Source organism: Podarcis vaucheri (assembly GCF_965113315.1).
Source record: "Podarcis vaucheri genome assembly, chromosome: 14".
Classification (NCBI taxonomy): Eukaryota; Metazoa; Chordata; class Lepidosauria; order Squamata; family Lacertidae; genus Podarcis; species Podarcis vaucheri.
Window position 1 is genome coordinate 3,589,242 of NC_138752.1, and position 21,643 is coordinate 3,610,884.

Here is a 21,643-nt window from a genome sequence, read left to right on the forward strand (position 1 = left end):
TTGTCCCCGCACCCCCGACAGCCCTCATGGGCAGCTGTTTCAGCATCGATACCGTAAGGTAGTAAATATAAGCCACACTTTAACTTTTCACAATCAGAATTTGGGGGGAAAGTGTAGCTTCTGTTTGGGCCAATACGGTACTAGTTTTTATAAGCACACCAGCTGGACTGGTGCATTGGAGTGGGTGGGTGAGAGAAACCCCAAAGCCATGTCACATACTCGTGAGCAAGTTTTTTAGTTCAATTTTTTTTGTTTCCAAGCACTTTATCTAATTGGCTGACTGCGGTTCCAGAATACCACCTACTCTTGTGAAAGAAATAATACTGTGGTGACATTTCTACCTCAAAAATGGCTTGAGACCATGTTATCTTAATGACCTACTTACACCTAAGTGAGTCTGCCTAAGCATGAAGCTTCTGAGGCCCTGCTGTCTGGTCCTCTCCTAAGAGACTGTTGGGTACAAGAACAGGACTTTCTCAGCTTTGGAACAAGGAGATATGTTTGAACTCAACACTGATGATCTTTAAAAAACCAACTCTGAAAACACATTTATTTAAGTCTGCAGTTGGCTGAACTGTGCCTGAAAAAAATATTTATCTGATTGCCACTAGCCCAAACTGGCTGACCAGAACAACAACAACAGTGGTGTAAAAATAGTGCCAGTAAGACTCCGCTCACAAAGTCATACCTCTTCCACAAGGTACTCCTTCTTGCCCCCACTTTCTTCCTTGGTGCCACTATAGATATGGGAAACTGCTGTCTCTCAAGGATCCTCAGTGTAGGGAGTTTGCAGGCAGTGAGTGTATCACATACAGTGTTATATGTGGGTATATCCTTGATAAATACCTGTACTGCGTGCTGAGGGAATATACACTTGCCACACACAACATTCACTTTTGCAAGAAGAAGAGCTTTTGATTGTGCCACTTTTTATGTGTGTTAAAAAAGGGCCTCTTGGTGATTCATTCTGCAGCATTGCCCTGAAGCCCACAAAGAGTGCTGTTGGCCTGTCAATCGCTCAATGAGACCCGTTGTTTTAAGCAGTGGTGCTCTTATGGGTCAGGAGGATCCAGCCTCCAGCTCACTGAACTACATTGCTTTTAGAATCATTGACATAATGAATTAAAGAATCCATGTTGACACTGTTGGCCGGGCCCTCCAGAGGTAGCTATGACCCTCAGGGAGAGCACACCTTCCCTTCACAAAAGCAGGAAGTGCTTTGAAGCAGGAACTGTTGGACATGAATGCATCTGTAAAAGCGAACATAGTGAGCTACCAAATGCAAACAGGCTCTTTAAAGGATGGGCATTTGGGGGTGTCACTTCTACCTGTGGTGTCCTGGCTTAACCACATCTCCCAACTATTGCTTGTTGAGAAAAGGCCATTTTAGCATTCAGTTTCTGCGGAGGCATTTTCTTGTTTTGCTTTCTGCTCTTCTGTTGCAGTCCCACAGGTCACCACTAGGCTGCTGACACTGCTGGCATGTCCTGGTCTATTAAGCCTGTCCTTAATGGACTTGGGTTTTCGAGAATGGCTGTGTAAACTCTTTGACCGTACGGAAGGAAAACCACAAGTCCTGTCAGATTTCACTGACAACAAATTGTCTGTGTGGATCCTTTTGGTGACAGGTGAGGAAGGATGGGAGGCACTGAGACCCACCACTTCACCAACATCACTGTCCTCTTCGGTGTCAGTCAGTAGCTGTTTCCGCTCAGCTTGCATCTCCGCTTCAGACACAATGCCAGGATATTCAGGAGGAGGCTCACTAGCTAGTTTCTGCTGAACCTCATACTTCCACTCGGCAGTCCATTGTTCAATTGTGGAAGGGCACACTTCATCCATGATGGTCCTATACTCTTGGTCCATAATGGTCCGGTTGTTAACTCCTCCAACCATATTTCCACCTTGTGCAAATATGTAACTCCTTGATTTCATCATGCTTGCTTCGCAAGCGTTGAATGTTTCAGAAGGGTAGTACCTCATTGCCCTAGGTTTGTCCAAAGGATAGGAGATGGTGGCTTCTAATTTGGCCTTTTCTAACGCTAAATGAGGGTTCTGAATTTTTGGTCCAGTTCCAGGCTGCCCATTCCCAACCATATCCATTTGGTTGAGAGTTTGGGGTGTTGTCTCTTCATTCTTACAGTGTTCCTGCCTGTCAACTGAGCCAGAACGGGATAGAGAAACATTCTGCGTAACATCTAAAGTGTTTTTGCTGTGATCTGTAGAGGCGCTTGTGGCAGAGTGGATACTTCCTTGGCGTTCTGGAGCCAGCTGTAGCTTTGAATCCGCTTTACGCAATGCCAAGGCTGGAGACATTGGGGTAGGCAGGTCATCATAGGCAAGATCATCACCGTGGTACCTGTACATGTAGCCATCAGAACTGTTTACGCTGCTTTGCCGGAGGAGGTAAGCAGCATCGCATTCCGAGGATGCCCGGGAACGTGTGTGAGTCAGCTCAGCCTTGTCGATGCCTGCCAGTTTCTCCAGAGCATTCGCCATCCGGCCAGAGAGTTCTTCCAGCTGAGAAAGTCGAAGGTCAACCGTCTGGAGAGAGGCTTTCATGAAATGTTCTCTTTCATTCACTTCTTCTAATCTCATAGACATGTTTTCAACTCTATAGAATTCAAAGGGGGGGGGATAAATTCATTAAGCAACACAGATTTATCCTGCACTGCCATTATTAGCCCAGAACAGCACTTATGAGGAGGACAGCTGTTTTATTAATTATTAGAGCTTCCAGTTTTACTCAGTTAATCAGTAATCACTCATTTGTTCATGCCATTGGCTGCCACAAACTTAATTATAATAAAACCAAAAAAAGAACCAGAGAGTGTTAGAATAACTTAGAACGATTATAACAGTATTTTAGCTAGACGTCACACATTCCTCTCTTGCAGTTTCCTTTGGTTGAATTCTTACAATATTTAGAATATTTTTGCATGGCACTGTGGGCACTGCCAAGCTGCCAGAGGGCCCACAGGCAGTTTGTGATACCCCAGCATATTTGGTGACACCTTGCAAATCATCCCAACTTCCTGAGTAAGAAGAACCCCAAGAGTTGCAGGTTAATTCCCTGCCATGGGAGGGGGGCTACTAGGGATGGAAGAGAAATTATATTTTGTTTGCATTTGAATGAAAATTGATCTAATTCATAGCCCTCAAACCAATATGCGATCCTAAGCACAACTCTCCTTCAAAATTTGTGTGTCTCAGAATTTTGGGGTGCAGATGTCCAACCAAGTAGTGCGTACAACAGTGCATGTACTGGAGGAAATGTGTGCAAAATGAATATGTTAGTGAAAAGAACACAAAAAACCACACAAGTTGTTTTCAGAAATGAGTATATTAGTCAAAACTATGTGCCAAAATGTGTTTATTGGGAGAAAATTGCACTCAGACGCTGACAATTTTTCATGAGATTTTTAAAAATGCAAATTGCGGTGAAATTGAGGACTGAATTTAAGATGGGTAAAATTGAGAAACAGAGAGAAATGAAATTGGCAGATCCTTCCTTACCTAGGGGCAACTACCAGCAAACTCTTGTTACCACTGAGGAGGTTGTGCCTGTTTCTCCCCTACTTCCCCTTTGTCTTAAGTGTGCAGCATGAAAGTACACTCTGCACAATTTACCCTAATGTATGTAATATATACTTTTTTGGATATTCATGAACATATTCACTAGTATGTACAATTTACCCCAATATATGACTTCTAACATTGGTTGGAGAACTGCATGGCAAAATTTAGGTAAAGGGGCCCCTGACCATTAAGTCCAGTCGCTAATGACTCTGGGGTTGCATGCTCATCTCGGTCTATAGGCTGAGGGAGCTGGCGTTTGTCCACAGACAGCTTCCAGGTCACATGGCCAGCATGACTAAGCCGCTTCTGGTGAACCAGAGTGGCACACGGAAATGCCGTTTACCTTCCCGCTGGAGCAGTACCTATTTATCTACTTGCACTTTGACGTGCTTTCGAACTGCTAGGTTGACAGGAGCAGGGACAGAGCAATGGGAGTTCACCCCATCATGGGGATTCGAACCACCGACCTTCTGATCGTCAAGCCCTAGGCTCTGTGGTTTAGACCACAGCGTCACCCGCGTCCATAAATTGCAAAATTTAGATAAGTGCAAATTCCGAAGGATTGTCATGTTGCAGTTCATATATTGATTCAAAATATTGTAGATTTACCTTTAAATGTGAACTGAATTGAATTTCTCCCCCATCCCTATGAGTAAGTCTCATTGAATTTAATAAGCCTTTGAGAAGACATGTTGTCAGAGCTGCTTCCAGATCCGAGCTCACAGAGGATCACGCTAGCCAGCATTCACTGTATAAAAGTCTTTATTGATTTACAGTTTCCATTTTCAAGCTATAGCGCGCAACTCTACGTCTTATAAGCTAGACCGGCGAAGCTCCGTCTGAGTCTCCGCCTCCTGTACACCAACTTAATACCCTAGCCTTACTCCACCTTTTCCTCCTGACCGTTCTTCTCTGGGTCCCTCTGCCCCCCGTGGTCTCTTCCTTCCGGGACTCTTCTGACGCTGACCCCCCGGACCCTTCTGTCTCCTTGCGGCGGGCTTTAGGACCTGGCTCCCTTTCCGGGCTGCTTACTGTGCCGCCTTCCTGTGCATTTGAACTTGGCGCGCGCGCCCAACCTCCCACTTTCCGTTTGACCGTTTCTTCTCTCTCCGATGGAGGTGTGGCCACTCCTGACTCATGTCCTCTCCCCTGCGGCGAGCCGCCTGATCCCGATGCCTGGCGCCCTTCCTCCCCACTGCGCTCTGTTGGGGATGTTGGCCCCAATTTCCAACTGCTGCTCTCTGAACCCCCTTTTGTCCCTTCTTCCTGGGGTGCCCCCCTAAGCTCCCTCCTTGCTCTGGTCACTGGCGCTCCTTTCTGTGAATCTTCCGATTCACTGGAAAGACTCGGAGATCTCGGGTCGTCGTCATCGCTCATCTTTCCTTTGGACTCCTCCCCTTCACTCTCTGTTTCCTCCCTTGCCCTCGCCTCTGCTCCTGAACCCCTGACACATGTATATAATTGCACTGTGAGATGAGCAGGATATAAAGAAGGAGGAGGATGATTTATTATTGGCAATCTTAAAGTAGAATCTCAAACTTATTGTGTTGCCTTACTCTTTCCTTCAACATCTCCAAAGGACACTAGTGTTGAAGTCCATGCTTCCTCTTTGCCCACTGCAACTGGCAAGAAAATAAACAAATTCACTGGCTACCTTTCTGAAGTGACTCTAATACGTTCATCATTTGATGACTGTTCTTCATCTTCCTTTTGTCGGAAATATTCCTCAACACATTGCTCCTCAAATTCATACAGTTTTTTCAACTCTTCATCATTTAGAAACAGCTCTGAAAGAAATTGAGGCAGGGAAAGCATGTATTTTACCCTGTCTATCAAACCCCCTAAACTCGGAAGAGACTACTACCACCTCAATGTGCATTTTCAGGCTACGTGTAATGAACATTAGGCTCTAATGCTGCAGGTCTAACCCCACTTTTCTGGGAGTAAATAGATCTGAGTAGACATGGTGAGGCTTGCAATGTTCAGGTACAGTTCGGTGCATATTCTAGCCTGGAGCCATATGGCAAAAATCTGGCAAGCAGGCAGTAGCTAAACACTCTGAATTTCTCTAGTATGTCAGTTTTCACACTGTCCCTTGCAGAAATTAAAATCCAATCTGGAGTCCTGTGTCAGAAAAACTTTTTCAACTATTGGAAAGTAGTCTTAAATATCAACAGCTCAATCCTGATCATGTTTACTCAGAAACAAGCCCACCGTATTTATTGAGATATGCATCCCAATCCTTTTTGTAAACTGCTATGAGGGTTTTTTCCTTTAATATTCAAGCGCTCTATGAATTTTATGAAATACATGCATAAATAACCCTATGCATGCTTACTCACTGCGCTCAGTGAGAAAGTGTGCTCAAGGTTGCCCCTTTAGGGCTGGTTCACCTGACTCAGGGACACAGATTATCTCTTCAATATCCTATCCCATTCTGTGTACCCCTTTCACAACCATTTCCAGCACCTACAGTTCCCATCAGCCCCTGCCACTTTGGATAGCAATCGGGGATGATGGGAGTTGTAGTCCAGCTACAGGTTACCCACCCGCTTTTGATTTAGTACAACTAAGCCTGGTCTCCCCACACAGCAGCATGAGACAGTAAAGTGGCTATAGATGGGGGATGTTTCTGAGTTCTCCCCACCTTTCAAAAACGAAAGGTGGGCAGAAAGTCAAAACAAGAAGGATCCCAATTGGAGCCCTGCTGTGCTGACTTTCTGCTTGCAGATGGTCTATGGATGGGACCTTCAAACCCCTGCCTGACCCCTGCTATGGTGCCCAGTCAACCCAGACTTATAGCACAGAGAGAATGTCTGTCCCCCCACATACTCAGTCCTCGGTCGCGTTCGTCTTGGTCCCCTTCTCTTCGTTTCTTGCAGCGGCAGCAGAGACGAACTATAATGATGTAAAGGTGGCTAAAGATGATCATGGGTGGAGGAAGCACCGGCCGGTCATGGAAGGTCATGATCAGCTGATACCGCTGGAACTTCCAGACTTGGTTGGAGATGGACTTCACTTCAAAGAAGGTGTTGCTGCAAAAGATACACCCTTGCTGAGTAGCTTCACTACAAAATTGCCAGAGAGCTAAGTAAAAGTTGTGAGAACTCAGTCGTCTCTTCACATGTTGCCAGTTTAAAGTTCCCACATTTGGGGTGGGGACAAGAACATGGCACAGAGAGGGGAAGTTGCCTCCAGAGTGAAGCCTATTTGCCTTGCCATGCAAATGATGGCATCCATTCAGAAATAGATAGTGCAGATCAAACAGATCTGGGACCAGTTCTCCTTGAGCTTAGGGACTGAATGGGATTGATTCAGTTTGCAATAGTTAACCTTCCTAATTCACACTTCCTGAAACAATAAGCAAACAGAAGAACAGCTACCCTATGGAATTCGCACTTCTCTAAATTTTGCAAGACACTTCTCCAACCAATAAGTGTGCACGAAAGTGCATCTTGTAAGTGAAAATTACCTTAAAAACATGCATTATATTGGGAAAACTGCTTGCAGAAATGCATATATTCGGTAAAATTATGTCCAAAATTAATCAGAAGGGATGCAGAAAAAAGTGCAGACAGAAGAAAAATCCCTAACCTGATGCAGAAATGAGGCAAATTGAACTTCAGATTGGAAAAATGAGGAACTGAAATGGGCAGATTTGTTCTATTGAGATTTCAAGAGTAGGGTGGTGCCCAACAATTGCTGCTCTCATGCCCACATAATGTCTCAGTATGGACTAGAAGGGCAACCACTGGGGAGAGAGTTGCACCAGTTGCCCACTGCCAAAAGGACCTCTGCAAAATATCATTTCTTTTGGAGCTGATTATTTGAAGCATGGCTCAAACTGAACATTGCAAACAACACCTCCTGGCGTTTGATGTGACATTAAACATTCAACTCATGAAAGGCCCTTTGTAACACCAAAGCCCATAGAAGCTCTACATTGTCTTGCTTTTTAAAATGCTGATCAGCTTGACCTAAATAGCAAGGTTTGCAAATCTCTTTCAGAAATATATTCTGTGAACTTGGTTCACAGAAAATGGGCAGGGAACCCTTTTTTCTGCTGAGGACTGCATTCCCCTGGGGTCAATTTGTTGGGGGCTGCATGCCAATAGTGCACTTGTGAATAATTTGAGTTTATTCACAAGTGGACAGGTTAAGCATAGGTAGAAGCACAGAAGACCACTGCCCCCACACCAGACCTGGAAAGAGGCAGCTAGCACCCCCAGATACTGTTTGCTTATGGATCCCAAACACTTCTTTCTGAAAAACACTTCTAGAGGGGCAGCTGTGTTACGCTCTGGTAGCAAAAATATGAAAGTGTCTTGTGGCACCTTAAAGTCTAACAAATTTGTTATGATGCAAGTGTTCCTGAACTCAGGGAATTGGGTTTGAGTCCACAAATGCTTTAACTGGTCAGCTAAACCAGATGAAGGTAGCTGATGGGTCTCAAAACTTTGGTGAGTTAGGGACTTTCTGTCAAGGGTGCTTCCAGTCAAAGGAATGCGCATGGCAGAGAGTTCACTCTTTATTGTCAAAGATAACATAGTTGCTTTGCTTCTACTGCTCCAGATACCTACACACACCAATCTGGTATCTAGGCAGCTACTCCCAGTTCCACACTCTATGAAGCAGTTGCAGCAACTGGGGACCACTCCCCCCCTACCAGTTTATGTACCTTTCCAAGTTGGGCTGTGCTCATCTAGCCAGAGACTATGCCTGCATGGAAACTTCCTCTGCTCGTCCCACTTCAATTCCCTCCTGATTCTGGGAGACAGTGGTGCAGGAGAGGGTGGGGAAGCACTTGGTCCTTCACCTGCCTGGCCTGCCTTTTCCTCCTCTTTCTCCAGCTCTGAAACTTCTCCAGTCTCTGATTCTCACCTCCTAGCTGCTATAGGCCCTCACAAACCACTGCCTGCCTCTCCAGCCCCGCTTCCCCCGGTATACACTTCTCAGCACCCTACCAGTCTATGACACTTCCCCTGCACGTGAAGACAGGCTCCAGCAGATGGAGCAGATGAAAACAGGAGTGGGTCCAATGGCCAATAAGGTGGTTTCTGCATGTGCTGTAGAGAGAAGTGAGGGGCAGATGGGGCTTGCCAACCTGGGAAGGAAGCCCTTCTAGGAGAAGGAAAACTGTGATTCTAAACCTCCACTTCTTTGTAGGATATCTTTGGGAGAAGAAAAGTCTAAGGATCAAACCCTACACAAATCTGGAGTGGAGTCTGTAAGACAGTTGGATGGCATCTTGTACACCTCCTTCTGGCAACTCCTGCAGCCAGGATACTGCCAAACATCTTGCTCTGCTTTCCTTTGGACCACATCAGTGAGGCCAAGAGGGTTGTCTTGTGATCTGGGCAGCCAGAGGCAGCCTCCATACCCACTGTCCAGGCTTGCACCCCAGGGAGGTCACTTCAGTGCTGCTAATGCAGCCATTGGACTTCACCCACAGAGGCACACTCCATTGTCTCTTGACAGATGCCAAAAACTGGCTGTAGAGGTACTGGAGAAATGCAAATTTTGAAAGGTAGCTGCATTTCAGCTTGTGTATTGTTTTTTCCCCTCATCCCTAATGGTGATGGTTATATTTTACTACTTGACAATTTGGTGCAATGGTGTTTGGCCATGTAGACCCTTTCACTGTTCTTGCACTGTCTCTTTTCATTTTTGTGAGAGTCAACAAATTGCACCCCCAAGTCTTCTGCAGGAGAAGAGAAGCATTAGCAGTGCAACAAAGCATGGCCCACCCCTGTGACTACCAAGCAAGGATGGGTTAACTGCATGACCTACTTCCTACAATGTTGATTTTATTTGCAGTCCCTTCAGATAACCACCATTGTGCATGCAAGAGAATCACTTTCTCTCTTCTTTTTTCCCTTTTAAATTTAGCTCTGCGACTGGCATGTGACTCCTTTTAAAATGCACGACCTTTTCAGCTATTGAATATTCTACTGTAGATAGCAAAATAAAAGATAGCTTTGTGAGCAAGTCTGATTTCAAAGGACAGCACCCAAACCGGGCACAGTGCCCAGGACAATGACATGGATCTACACCCACCAGCAATCCAGTTTTGGATACTGGCAGCAAAAGATAACAGTGTGATTGAGCAGTAAATATAGGCATCTCCCCTGCTTGTGTGTACGTGTTAAAGCAAGCAGTCATATGAGACCTAATGCTAGTAGCAGCTCATCTAAAGCCAGGGAGGGCAACTTATGTGGTCTTCCTGCTGTTGCTGGACCACAGCTCCTACCTGGAGGCCCACAGATGTTTCAGTCCTAATCTAAACAGATGAAGTTCTACCCTTCCCTTGCCCTTGTCCTACATACACACATAACTTTATTCTAGAATCAATGGAGATTGAGTACACAGTCCAAACACAGTCTAGATCTGTTGCATATGTTTCACCCCAGAAAAGGGCTTCTTGGGAAACTGGTTTCATTCTGAAAAGAAATGTTCATTGCAGGTTGCTTCTGTGTTACCCTGCAAAATTTTAATCAGAAAACAGATGGATGTAGGCAGCCCTGGCAATGCCAGGGTGTATTCTCACCTGCCCAAAGTCTGGTGTGTACCAAGATCACAGTCACTCCTTGCTTTTCTATTTCCCTGGGACATGTGCAGGGAGGAAAAGGCATGAATAACCTGATCAAGGGGAGGGTTTTCAAGTGTGTATCAAGTATCCACCCCCACCCTTGCTGACAGCAGGGTGATAGCATGCTCATGAAGAGCACAAACAATTCCAAATTGAGAAAAACTTACATTTCTTGTGCATGCAGCCTCGCTCTCTTTGACCACAGTTGATCCTTTACCTACCTTTCTCAGGGTCCCCCTAATAAACTCCACCAGACTTCTTCACAGTAGGAAGGAACCCAGAGTGAGTAGCTCCCTTGTAAGCAAAACACTCACTTGAAAACAGCAATCAGCAAGTTGACCAGGAGAATGTTGGCTACCAAGAGGTAGCAGGCCATGATTGCGGGAGTCAGCCATGCGCCAGGGATGCACTGAGGGAAACGCTTGCCATCCTCATCATAAAGGTTTTCCCCACATGGAGCTGAGGATGGAATTGGCTTATGGTTATTCAACATGGAGCACATACAGTGAGGGCTCTGTGTAACTGGGGGAAGATAGAAATCAGATGGACCCAGCCCAAGGTTGTTGTAGGGCCCAGGGCACACGCTTAAGTAACTGTCCTTTTTGTGGGGCAGTCCAGCCTCTGAACACACCCAGATGGGTTTACACAAACAACCACCTTCTCCCTCCCATGCACATTTCTGATTTCAAAAAATAGCAGCCCTCCACAGGCATTCAACTCCGTGGGGCCAAATCTGGTAAGGGGCAGACTGGTGAAATCTGGCAGGTCAGGGCAGAATGTGAGGGGAGGGGGTGCAGCCTGTTGGCTTGTGGGCAGGACCAGGGCAGAATGAGGTGGGTGGAGCCTGGCAGTCTAGAGTTCTCCGGCTTCTTAGGTCATCTGAAAGCACAGTTTTACTGGCTGGGACTAGAACTAATTGGGTACCCAGGTCAGTGTACGTTTGACTCAGAGTAGGCCCACTGAAATTAATAAGACAGGACCAACTTAGGGCCATTTCAATGGGTCTGTGAAGCGCCTTTCTCACAGAAGCAGGCTCCTTTAAAGACATTCAGAGTCATACTATTACCATAGCTGTCAACCTTCCCTTTTTTTGCGGGAAATCCCCTTATTCCAGTGCCGTTTCCCGCTGCTATTCCAGATTGTTAGATATCCCGTAGACTGTCCCCAGGATAGGTGAGGCTGCTGATCCCTTATTTTGGGGCTGCTGATCCCTTATTTTCAAATATGAAAGTTGACAGCTATGACTATTACAGAGCCAAGATTCACTTCCTTTATCACAGATATTGGAACTTTTTTTAAAGCAATCACACAAACAGCTGGACAGCTTTAAAAGCCTCTTCTGGGGATTTTGGACTATTGCTATGGAAATGGCATAGGTCTAAACCCTGCCCTGGTTGTCTAAGATGCTGCAGAGATTTGTTGCATAATTTGGGTTTCTGATGGGTCAAGACCCACACCTCAAATCTTCAGCTGGCAAAGGTGGGTGTGTGAGGTTTTAGGTGGTGGCGAATTTGGGGACCAGGTCATGACAACATGGCAGTGGCAGGTATTGCACTAAAGCTGAGATGAACTCTAATTAAAGGGTCACGGGGGTGGGGTGGAATCCACCAATGAAAACATTTAATTGCTTTGTCAACTCCCTGCAAAGACTTACGATTAATTTCCATGGCATAGACTACCCAGCGTTCCGAAAGCAAAGAATAAAAATGCAAAAAGAAGCATTTTAAAAAGGAATAAAAGAACAAGAGAACAGTAGGGAAGGAAAAACACACATGTGACTGACAATATGGTTGCTCTTCAGCTGCCAGAGAAAGATAAGGCCTTCAAATGTTTTAACAGGCAAGAGACATGCTCTGAAACAATGGCTCTTGTCAGGACTCCAGAAGGCCTTGCAATTTCCTTTTCTCCTGGACTTTCCGAAACATTATGTATGGCAGCGTATTTGTGGCAATCAAAAGATAATTACAAAAGGCAGCTGGCAGATGATCATGTAAATATTCAAGCTATTTCAATTATGTAAGGATGACGTGGGCAGACTCTCACCACAAGCACAAAGCACCACAAGGCAATTGCACAAGATGGACAGTGTGGCTGCCCTGGGAACACATTTTGCTCTCTGGAAACACACTCGAGTCTAGATTTGCCTCACAGAGAGGGATCTCAGGCTACAGCAAGGGTCAGGGGCTCCACACGGCTCAGGTCCAGAAGGGAGAGAGGAATAGCTGCTAGTGGAAGATTTCAGCAAGCATCAGTCACACACTGTAAAGCCAAGAAAGCTACCATCCGTAAGAAGCTGGATTTCTATAGAAATATGCACACCATGTTAAATTGAGGCATTCTTTTTTAAAGAAATTAAAACTATGCAGAAGGCTCGAACCTTCAGTCATGCCATTTAAAAATAAATAAACGAGACAATGGTTTTTGAACAACCCCACTTGAAAGAAATGCAAGGGTCATTCACAAAGAATATGGTGGTGGTGATTTCCTTGATGCTCATTTTATTGTGCAAAAATGCTCAGCTGCTCCTTAACTGTGTAGGGCACACAAAAGCTTCCCCTGCCAGGCAGGGCTTCTTCACTAGAGAACTGTGTGTTCACGGGACTATTTCCTCCCCCTGTTGACTGTATTATCAGGTTCTTAAAAGACTCAAGATGCACACAGGTCCATAACACAAATTTGCCTAAGATTTGCTGACAGAAAAGAGGTTTTCTGTAAAAGGGAAGGGATATGTGAATGCTCTTTTTTTTAACTTGCAAAATAAAGGGAATTGGCTGCGGGTGAAGACACAGTTTGAAAGACATCATCATGTCTGCCACAAAGACAAGCTACAAGGCTGGTTCATTTCTGGGTCCAATTCAAGGGGCTCATGTTGGTGTTCAAAACCCTAAAGGGCTTTGGCCCCAAATATCTGAGAAGCTGTCTCCTTCTGTACAGACCCTTCTAGGTGTTGAGATCAGCAGAGTGAGTCCTAGTGGTAGTTCCACATTCCTCTGAAATTTGGTGATGGTGGCACCCCACCCTTTTCTGTTGCAGCCCCTAAACTAAGGGATTCCCTCCCTGCAGAGGTGTGCCTGGCACCTTCATTATGCATCTTTCAGCGAATGCTGATGATATGCCTCTTTGCCCTGGTCTATGGACACCTGAAATGTGTGTTTTCAGGAACCACCCTATAATATGTAATCTGCTTTAACTGTTTGTCATTCTGAATTTTAAATTGCCACAACCTCCCCTGGGAGGGTGGGCAATAAATAATTGTAATGACAGCAGCAGCAACAACAAGAAGATATACATGTTCTTTCTGTTTAACCTACAAAATAAAGGGAATTGATTGAGGGTGATGGCAAAGTTCAGAGGAGTTCAATCATGTCTGCCACAAAGACAAAGCTACAATAATCGTAAGTAGAAAAAGTGATGCCGATTCCAAATTAAATGTTGATTAATTTGGACCCGATCATCTGCCTCAGAAACAGGAAACAGAATCTTACTATGAATTCTGTTCTTACGGTCTATCTGGTCAGCAAACACCTCTCCATAGATCATCCAGTAGGGCATGTAGAAGATGTTGCGGACCAGTCTCCAAGACGGCTGCTCATCGGGATGCAGGATGGCTTGACGGGCAACTCCAAAGCTCATCAGGACCACCAGCATAATCACCACAAAGTACAGCATGTCAATCATCTACACCAAGAAAGAGCGTAGAGCAACATATCAAGAAAGGATCAGCGTAGAAATTACTGAAAAACAATATGAACATGATCTGTTATATATTTCATTTATGAATCACTTCCTATGAAGCCAATCAGTTCCAGACCTCAGATCTGCACTTCATTAATACCTGTCCAACTCTCAGGGCATGACAATGTACTCCCATGGAAACTTTTAAAATATAATTTGGGTAATCTTCTAGGTGACTGGGGGTGGGCAGTTGCTATGGAAAGGGCCTTCTTAGTGGTGTCGTATCAATTATGAAACAGTCTCCCCAGGATTATTTATCTGGAACCAAAGTTTATGAGTTCAAGTAACCAGCTTAAATGCTTTTATTTGCCTGTCACATATAATGACAGTCGATTGTTTCTGACTTCTGCTAAAAACAAAACAAAACTGCAATGTGTTTTTGATGATATAGTTATCATTTAAATTGGAAGTCATGTTGTAAGTTTTTTTAAAAAACTGAAAGGTGGGCTATAAAAGTTTTACCGGTAAATCATAATTAACATTCCCATCAACTTCAATGGATCTTAAAAAAGCATCACTTTGGCTGGATCGTGACCTTAATGTTTGGCTACATTCAAGTTTCTGTTAGCAAACCCTTGCAACTGTGTTCAATTTGTGCTAAAATGGAGGGCTAGGGTTGCAGAGAGCCATCTGATGAAACATTGCACAAAAATACCCCAATTCATATGGGGTTGTAACAATTCTCTCTGGCTCCTAGTCCTCCAGTAAGTATCCAGTTCTCCATTCAGTTTCTTAGGGCTTCTTGCTTTCGGATAAGCTGCAGCGCCACTCTGCCTTTCTTTCATACCTGCCATGACACCTGTTTCAAAACATAGTTACTTACCATTTTTCCAATCATCATGACATAAGGCCCCAGGTACTTATTCACACCAAAGATGTCCAGTACTCGGATGTACCAGAAAATGATATCCACACAGTAGATAACTCTTCCATAACTCATATAAGGCTGGTTTTGCAAACGGAGAATGGCCCCAACCAAGAACACAGAAATAGCAACCAAATCAGTGATGTTCCAATATTCTTGTAGCCACACTTTTATTTTCTGACTCAATTTACCTGGTTCTGACATCAAAATCTGAAAACAAAGTGGTGGGAAGGGAGAAAGAAGGTGTTTAATGTGGTAATGGGAGAAAGAAACTTGAGGCTTACTAGCTTCTTAAAACCAGTTTATCCTACTTCAGGTCCCTTGGGCATTCAGACACCCCAGTGAACATGTGGATTGTAGGATTATGCCAGGGGGAGTGGCTTTTGCATCCCTAACTGCTTTCCTCCTTCCTTGTGACATCAGAGCAGGTGGAGAATTTCAAAAGAACAGTTGCCAGAATGGTTGAAATTACCTCTCTTACTTTCTCCAATGCCAGAGTCACAATGTATGAAATGACAACCCATTCCTGGAGTGAGGGCCAACGATCCATCGGTACCAAGATTATATAGTTGAACAGCATTAAGTACCCTAGGTAGGATATCTGGAAAAAGAAATAAAAAGAGACCTCACGCTGCATTTTCGGGTTGATTCATTTGTAGGGATGTTGGGTGATGGTGGTTGCACAATGATGATGACACTTCTGCTTAGAAACGCAAAGCAGGGTTCTCCCCCCACCATTTACACCATTTACAATTTTTTGTTGTGTTTTGGAAACCAGTAATTACCAGTAATTTTGGAGTAGGGAATAAAGAAGTGAGAGGCCGGCCTACCACAACACTGAGCTTTCCAGATGTTCTAGGCCATTGTTTCCATCAGCATAGCTAATGGTCAGCAGTGACACATTACATCAGCAGGAGAGAATGGAACATGTTGTTTTCACCAAAGGATGAAAATAATTTTCACTTACTGTGTAAAACCAGAACTTCACAATTGGTGCATTATAGAATTCGTAGATCTTTGTTCCAATGGGAAGGCTCCTTTGCTTTTTGTTCCCATCTTCTTCATCACCCTTTCGGGAACCAGTATCAGCATTTGCATCCTGAAAGACAGGTAGCTTAGGATCACAGATTGTTCCCACTGGAGGGCTCTCATCCATTCAAGGTCAAAGGGGGTGGGGGAGAGAAAATGTCTGAACATAGACAAACTGTCCTGTTTGCTTGCTTGCTTGCTTGTTTGCTTGTTTTTCTACAGGCACATATTATTCAGTTGTAAGAGCCATACTAGAACCTTCATTACTTAAGTCAGCCTTTCTCAACCTGTGGGTCCCCAGATGTTGTTGGGCTACAACTCCCATCATCACTGAGCTCTGGCCTTGCTAGCTAGGGGTGGTGTGGGAGTTGTAGTTCAACAACATCTGGGGACCCACAGGTTGAGAAAGGCTGACTTAAGGTATGTAGACTTGTCTGTAGTCAAATAGGTTGTTCATGCTTCAAAAACCTGCAAAGCCTGTTTGCCAAAACAACAACAACAGTGGGACAAAAGCGATGAATGCGAACAGTAGAGGAAAGTGCACATCAAAATGCAATTATTAGTGAAATAAATATTTCAAAATGCATTAGTTAGGGGGAAATGTTTGCAAAGTGTATATTGTTCAAAACTGCATAAAATGTGTTCATCAAAGGAAATTCACACTAGAATGTTGATGGATTTTCATGAGATTTTCTCAGCAGACTGCTGGGGAAACGTGGAGCACTGAATTTAAGGTTGAAAAATAAGAAAACAGAGAGAAACAAAGATTGACAATATCCTTCCTTGGAACTTGCTGAAGTTCTGAGGAAGAGCAAGAATCTCAAATACAAAATCTTCAGCATCCCTGACTGAGTTACAATTCTCAGCATTCTTGGCAATTTGGGAAGCCATGATGACTATTAAACAGGGAATAAAGGTGAGACATGTTTGTGGTGTTGAGAGGCTTATAGAGATGGGCTGCCACTGACCACATTTTCTTCTTCTTTTTCTTTCCCGACTTCATTTTCCTTTGATGTTTGGTAGGAATAGTCATCTGAGGTACGGAACTCCAGGAACAGGATGGTAGGAGGTATGAGGATCCCCATGATAACCTGCATGAGAGGCAAGAGCCATTTATGATTTGAAATTTATGGTTCAGTTGCATAGGATGCAGCTCACAGCCAAACAAGAAATTCCTGGAGATGTCTGATTGGAGATCAGTGATCACATCACCTGTCTCTTGGTTCTACTTGTTTAAGCCAGCATGTATTGAAGGGAGGGGGAACTGGAGCAGGACTGTGGCTCTGAGGCTCTATTATTCCTGCCCCCAGTACTATTCTCCTCCATATATGTACAGTTTCCCCCTCCCTCCTATGTAGCAAGCCCAGGTGCCTGCAGGCCTAAGCAGTCCATGCCTACCTTAAGGCCCGGATTTTTCCTCATGCGCAACCTCCCCATCCACATGTCTGTCAGTAACATCTGGCTGCAGGTGTGTGCGATGAAGTCCCTGTGCTTTGCTGCCACTGCAAGTTTCAGGCAAGTAGAGTTGCTCCAGTTTTTCAGCTCATATGTCAAAAGTTTCATGGCTACTTGCTCATCATGCTTATATGATTGATCCAGCAGCTCAACAGCAAGCTGGCCAAAATCTCTGGAGAGATAAAGAATGCCAGATTGGCTAGCAGCTAACAAATTAAACACGGCAGTAAAATTAACATCACAGGAACAATGCAACAGGTCAAAGCAGTAAAGCCAGTAAAATCTATTAAAATTGCTTATTAAAACCAGTCTTGAGGATGTACTGGAAGACCAGGGCAAGTAAAGTCTTCAGCTGGTTCTGAATGGACTTCGGGTTCAGTACCAGGTGATACTTCCTGGGGAGGACATTCAAGAGCCAGGGGCCACAACAGAGAAGACCCTTCTGTCTGATTCAACTTGAGAGAGCTGAAGGACTCAGTCAGTAGATCATTGTAACATTGGGGCTGGTTCATGTTTAATACTAAGAAAATATAAATATAAACTATATACTAAGAATATATAAATATAAAAAAGCAGAACAGGAACTGGAGAAGGGCCTTAGCTCAGAAGGTCTCAGCTTAGACCGTGAGCCAGGGACAGGCCCAACGTCATCCAAATGAGCTTCATAGCTGAGTGGGGTTTTCAATCCTGGTCTCCCAGGTTTGACAACCTAACCGCTACACCACACAGTCCAGCCCCACACTCTGGGTGACTAACTTTGAGTTGTTGTCCAGGTCTTGAGAGATGTCATCCACCAGCTCGCTCTCTGAAGACTCGTGGGCCATGGCTTTGTAGAGTTTGCAGGCCACCAGTGCCTTGGCCATGGTCTCCTCTCCACGTTGCCAAAGGAAGAGAGCCATCTTCTGCCGCTTCATCAGCACTGCCCAGACCATGAGCTCATGGAAGGGGTACTGGAAGCGGCTGACTTCTGGGTCATCCACATCAATATCTATCTCCTCTTCCTTCTTCTTCTTCTTCTTCTTTTTCCCTTTGGATGGAGGTTCATCATCCTAGGAAGGAGCAATTAAGTTACCGTAATTTCACATTTAGGCTACATTTTACTGGCGTTCCTGCAGATTATTACAGGTTGTGCCCATGAATAAAGATAGATACTTCAGGAAAAGGCCATGCACTGCTGTTAAGTTGAAGGTTAAGCCGGAAAGACAAGCATGCAGAATCATTGTGCCTGAATTGTTAGTAGAAGAGTGCCTCCTTATGGCGATGACAATGCTTCCATGCAAAGCGTCACTGCAAATTCACAACATGTGCTTTTCTGTGGGTATCACAGCTTATGATGTTACCTGTGCAAATGGCACATAGACAGATGCAGGTCCTTCAGACTGATGAATCAGTCATCCTACCTTCAAATCATTTGGCATGATGTTGGAGTTCAAATGAAATCACTGGAAAAGGACCTAAACCTTCTAAATATCAGGTTTCTAAATAAATGACCCAGCAGTTCCCAAACTGTGGCTGAGGTACACTGTAGTGCCATGAGAGAACTGCTGGAGATCTCTGAGAAATTAATCCATAATTATTTACAGCAGGGGTGGACAACCTGTGGCCCTCCAGGTGTTTCTGAACTACAACTCCCAGCAGCCCCAGCCAGCATAGCCAGTGATCAGGGATGATGGGAGGTGTAGTCCCACAACATCTGGAGGGCTGCAGGTTGTGCACCCCTGATCTACAGGCTTTTGTGAGCTCAAAGTGCCCTCTGTAAAGTAGGCTGACCCCCTGCATCTCTGCATGATTATCTGCCCGCTTCCCACTGCCTTCCAGCCAGCCTCTGCTGGACACAGGTCATACTATAGCATCTCAGCATCACGCATGACTCGGCCTTTTGGTGCAGAGGTGCAACACAACTATTTGCCTTTAAAGGGGGTTACCTATTCTGTCTCTGGATGAATCACTGATCTGGCTTGGGGCCCTTTCAACCAGCCCTTGCTAGGCATGGCTGATCCTGCTGTATCCCTGTTTCAAGTGTGATTGAGTCATGCAGGCACTCTTGGTGCAGAGAAAGGCTAGAATGAGCACATGGGCAAGCCAAGTCACATGCAAAGCAGGCGGCGACAAAGAGCGTCTCGAAGAAGGCTGAATGGAAAGTTCACCTTTGAACATGAGATCTTACGCCGGAGGACCCAGCAAAGGGAGAACTATCCCATCTCCTAAATGGGGAAGGAGGATGGAGCATTACGACTGGAACTGGAGGCAACGAGGAAGGAGCTAACAGAAAGACAGTTGGGGCAGTGGAGCCACAGCTAAGGGTGGGGCAGGGAAGCATAATTAGAGGGGAAATACCAAATACTAACCATTTCTTGACAGCCTAGAACAGGGAGGCTTTCCACAGTTATTGTTCTTCAGTGGGTAACGAGGAGAACAAGTGGAAGTCCCAGAATTACCTATCAGGGTGCTGAGAGTTGTTAGGACACCCCTATTCCCCTCACAGTTACAGTTCAGACTTCCCTGGGAAGAGGGATTTGTTGTTAAATCACTTTGTAAGTTGTAGTTCTTTGAGGGGAACAGGGGTATCCTAGAAACCCTTATTTATTTAATTTAATAAAATTTATACACTGCTTTGATTGTAACAAAAGCAACAACCTCAAAACGACTTACAAAAGGTAAAACAGTAAAATCAAGAAAAAATCACATCATGAAGCTGAGGCTCCAATACTTTGGCCACCTCATGAGAAGAGAAGACTCCCTGGAAAAGACCCTGATGTTGGGAAAGATGGAGGGCACAAGGAGAAAGGGACGACAGAGGATGAGATGGTTGGATAGTGTCTTCGAAGCTACAAACATGAGTCTGACCAAACTGCGGGAGGCAGTGGAAGACAGAAGTGCCTGGCGTGCTCTGGTCCAGGGGGTCACGAAGAGTCGGACATGACTAAACGACTAAACAACAACAACATACACTGCTTTAATTGTAACAAAAGCAACAACCTCAAAACGACTTACAAAAGGTAAAACAGTAAAATCAAGAAAAAATCACATACTTTAAAACATACAAAAGTTAAACAGATTAAAATTACCTCAACTTCCTAATCAATAATGTTTTTATCATGGGGCGAAAAGAGTACATTCATACCTTGGAAGTCAAACGGAATCCATTCTGGAAGTTCATTCGACTTCCAAAACATTTGGAAACCAAAGCTCCTGCAGCCAATTGGAAGCCGTGGAAGGCCCGTTGGACATTCGGCTTCCAAAAATATTTTACAAACCAGAATACTCACTTCCAGGTTTGCGGCATTTGGGAGCCAAAACGTTCGAGAACTAAGCTGTTAGAAAACCAAGGTACGACTGTACAGTGAAGGCATCTGCTTGATCTCAAGAGTCAGGGAGTTCCAAAGTATAGGCATTGCCACACTAAATGATCACGTTTTTCCCAATACAGAAGTGGTATTATGTGGCCCCTGTAGTAGTGCCAGTTCTGCTGATAGGTCGATTTGGCACATGTGGGGTAAGGCGATCTGTAGGTAAACTGGTCCCAAGTTGTTCAGGGCTTCATATATTAACACCTTGAACTTGGCCTGGTAGCTAATCAGCAACCAGTGCAGATCTCTGAGCACAGGTGTTATTTATTGACAAGGCCTCACTCCTGCCAGCAATTATGCTGCAGCATTCTGCACTAACTGCAGCTTCCAGATCAAGTGTGAGGGACACCCCATATAGAGCACATTGCAATAATCTGGTCTTGAAGTAACCAACGCATGAATTGCTGTGGCTGGTCCAGGAATGGCTGTAGCTGTCAAACCAGTCGCAGCTGGTGAAAGGCACTCCAGGGACAAAGCTGAATCCAGAGGCACCCCCAAACTGTGAACCTGCTCCTTCGAAGGGAGTGCAACCTTAAAAAACTGCAACTCCTGGAATTCTTTGGGGGACCATGACTATTTAAAGCAGCCAGAATTTAGTCCCATTGTTTCTTCCTGTGTGGACTCAGTCTCCCACCCCTCTCAGAACAGGCAGTGGCATTCTAAGACTCACATGTGAACATGCTACTACCTCCTGGGAGCAGAGGCACGAGCAGATGTGCCCTGCAGTGGTGCCTGGCGAGCTGCACGTGGAATATCTCTAGATTTGGGCCACTGTTGCCCATTTTAAGCTTTTTAGGCCCAGCCATCTCCTGTCTCAGGAGGGATGAATGCTTTGTCATGCACTCATCAGAAAAGACAAAGAGATGTCAAAGAAGATTAAGCCTTGTTGATGCCTCCTTTGAACACGGCAAAGCTGCTTACCAGCTTTCAGGGCGCCGGGCTTTGCTTTGTATTTATATATTTTATATCTGTGATATGACAATAAGTTCTTCTGCCCATTTAGAATAAAGGCTTATACACTTTGCACAGGGACACTCTCAG

At 44.8% G+C, this 21,643-nt stretch overlaps 1 protein-coding gene across 3 annotated transcripts; it reads right to left on the minus strand.

Moving 5' to 3' along the window:
- Nucleotides 1-536: 536 nt before the first annotated feature.
- On the minus strand, nucleotides 537-21,635 carry TRPM1 (transient receptor potential cation channel subfamily M member 1). 3 transcript variants are annotated; one of them, XM_082198028.1, is made up of 12 exons: nucleotides 19,400-19,456; nucleotides 18,009-18,301; nucleotides 17,196-17,424; nucleotides 16,766-16,888; nucleotides 15,736-15,867; nucleotides 15,241-15,369; nucleotides 14,727-14,978; nucleotides 13,672-13,846; nucleotides 10,483-10,627; nucleotides 6,412-6,614; nucleotides 5,234-5,366; nucleotides 537-2,614 (listed from the first exon to the last, which is right to left on the minus strand). In XM_082198028.1, exons 2-12 carry the CDS (start codon nucleotides 18,182-18,184, stop codon nucleotides 1,387-1,389), a joined length of 2,925 nt encoding a protein of 974 aa, XP_082054154.1. In that variant the 5' UTR covers nucleotides 18,185-18,301; nucleotides 19,400-19,456; the 3' UTR covers nucleotides 537-1,386. The 3 variants fall into 3 exon arrangements, with proteins under 3 accessions (XP_082054154.1, XP_082054153.1, XP_082054155.1); XM_082198027.1 differs by having other exon boundaries at nucleotides 13,654-13,846; XM_082198029.1 differs by lacking the exon at nucleotides 5,234-5,366 and adding an exon at nucleotides 5,136-5,201 and having other exon boundaries at nucleotides 2,455-2,614; nucleotides 13,654-13,846; nucleotides 19,400-21,635.
- Nucleotides 21,636-21,643: the final 8 nt, after the last annotated feature.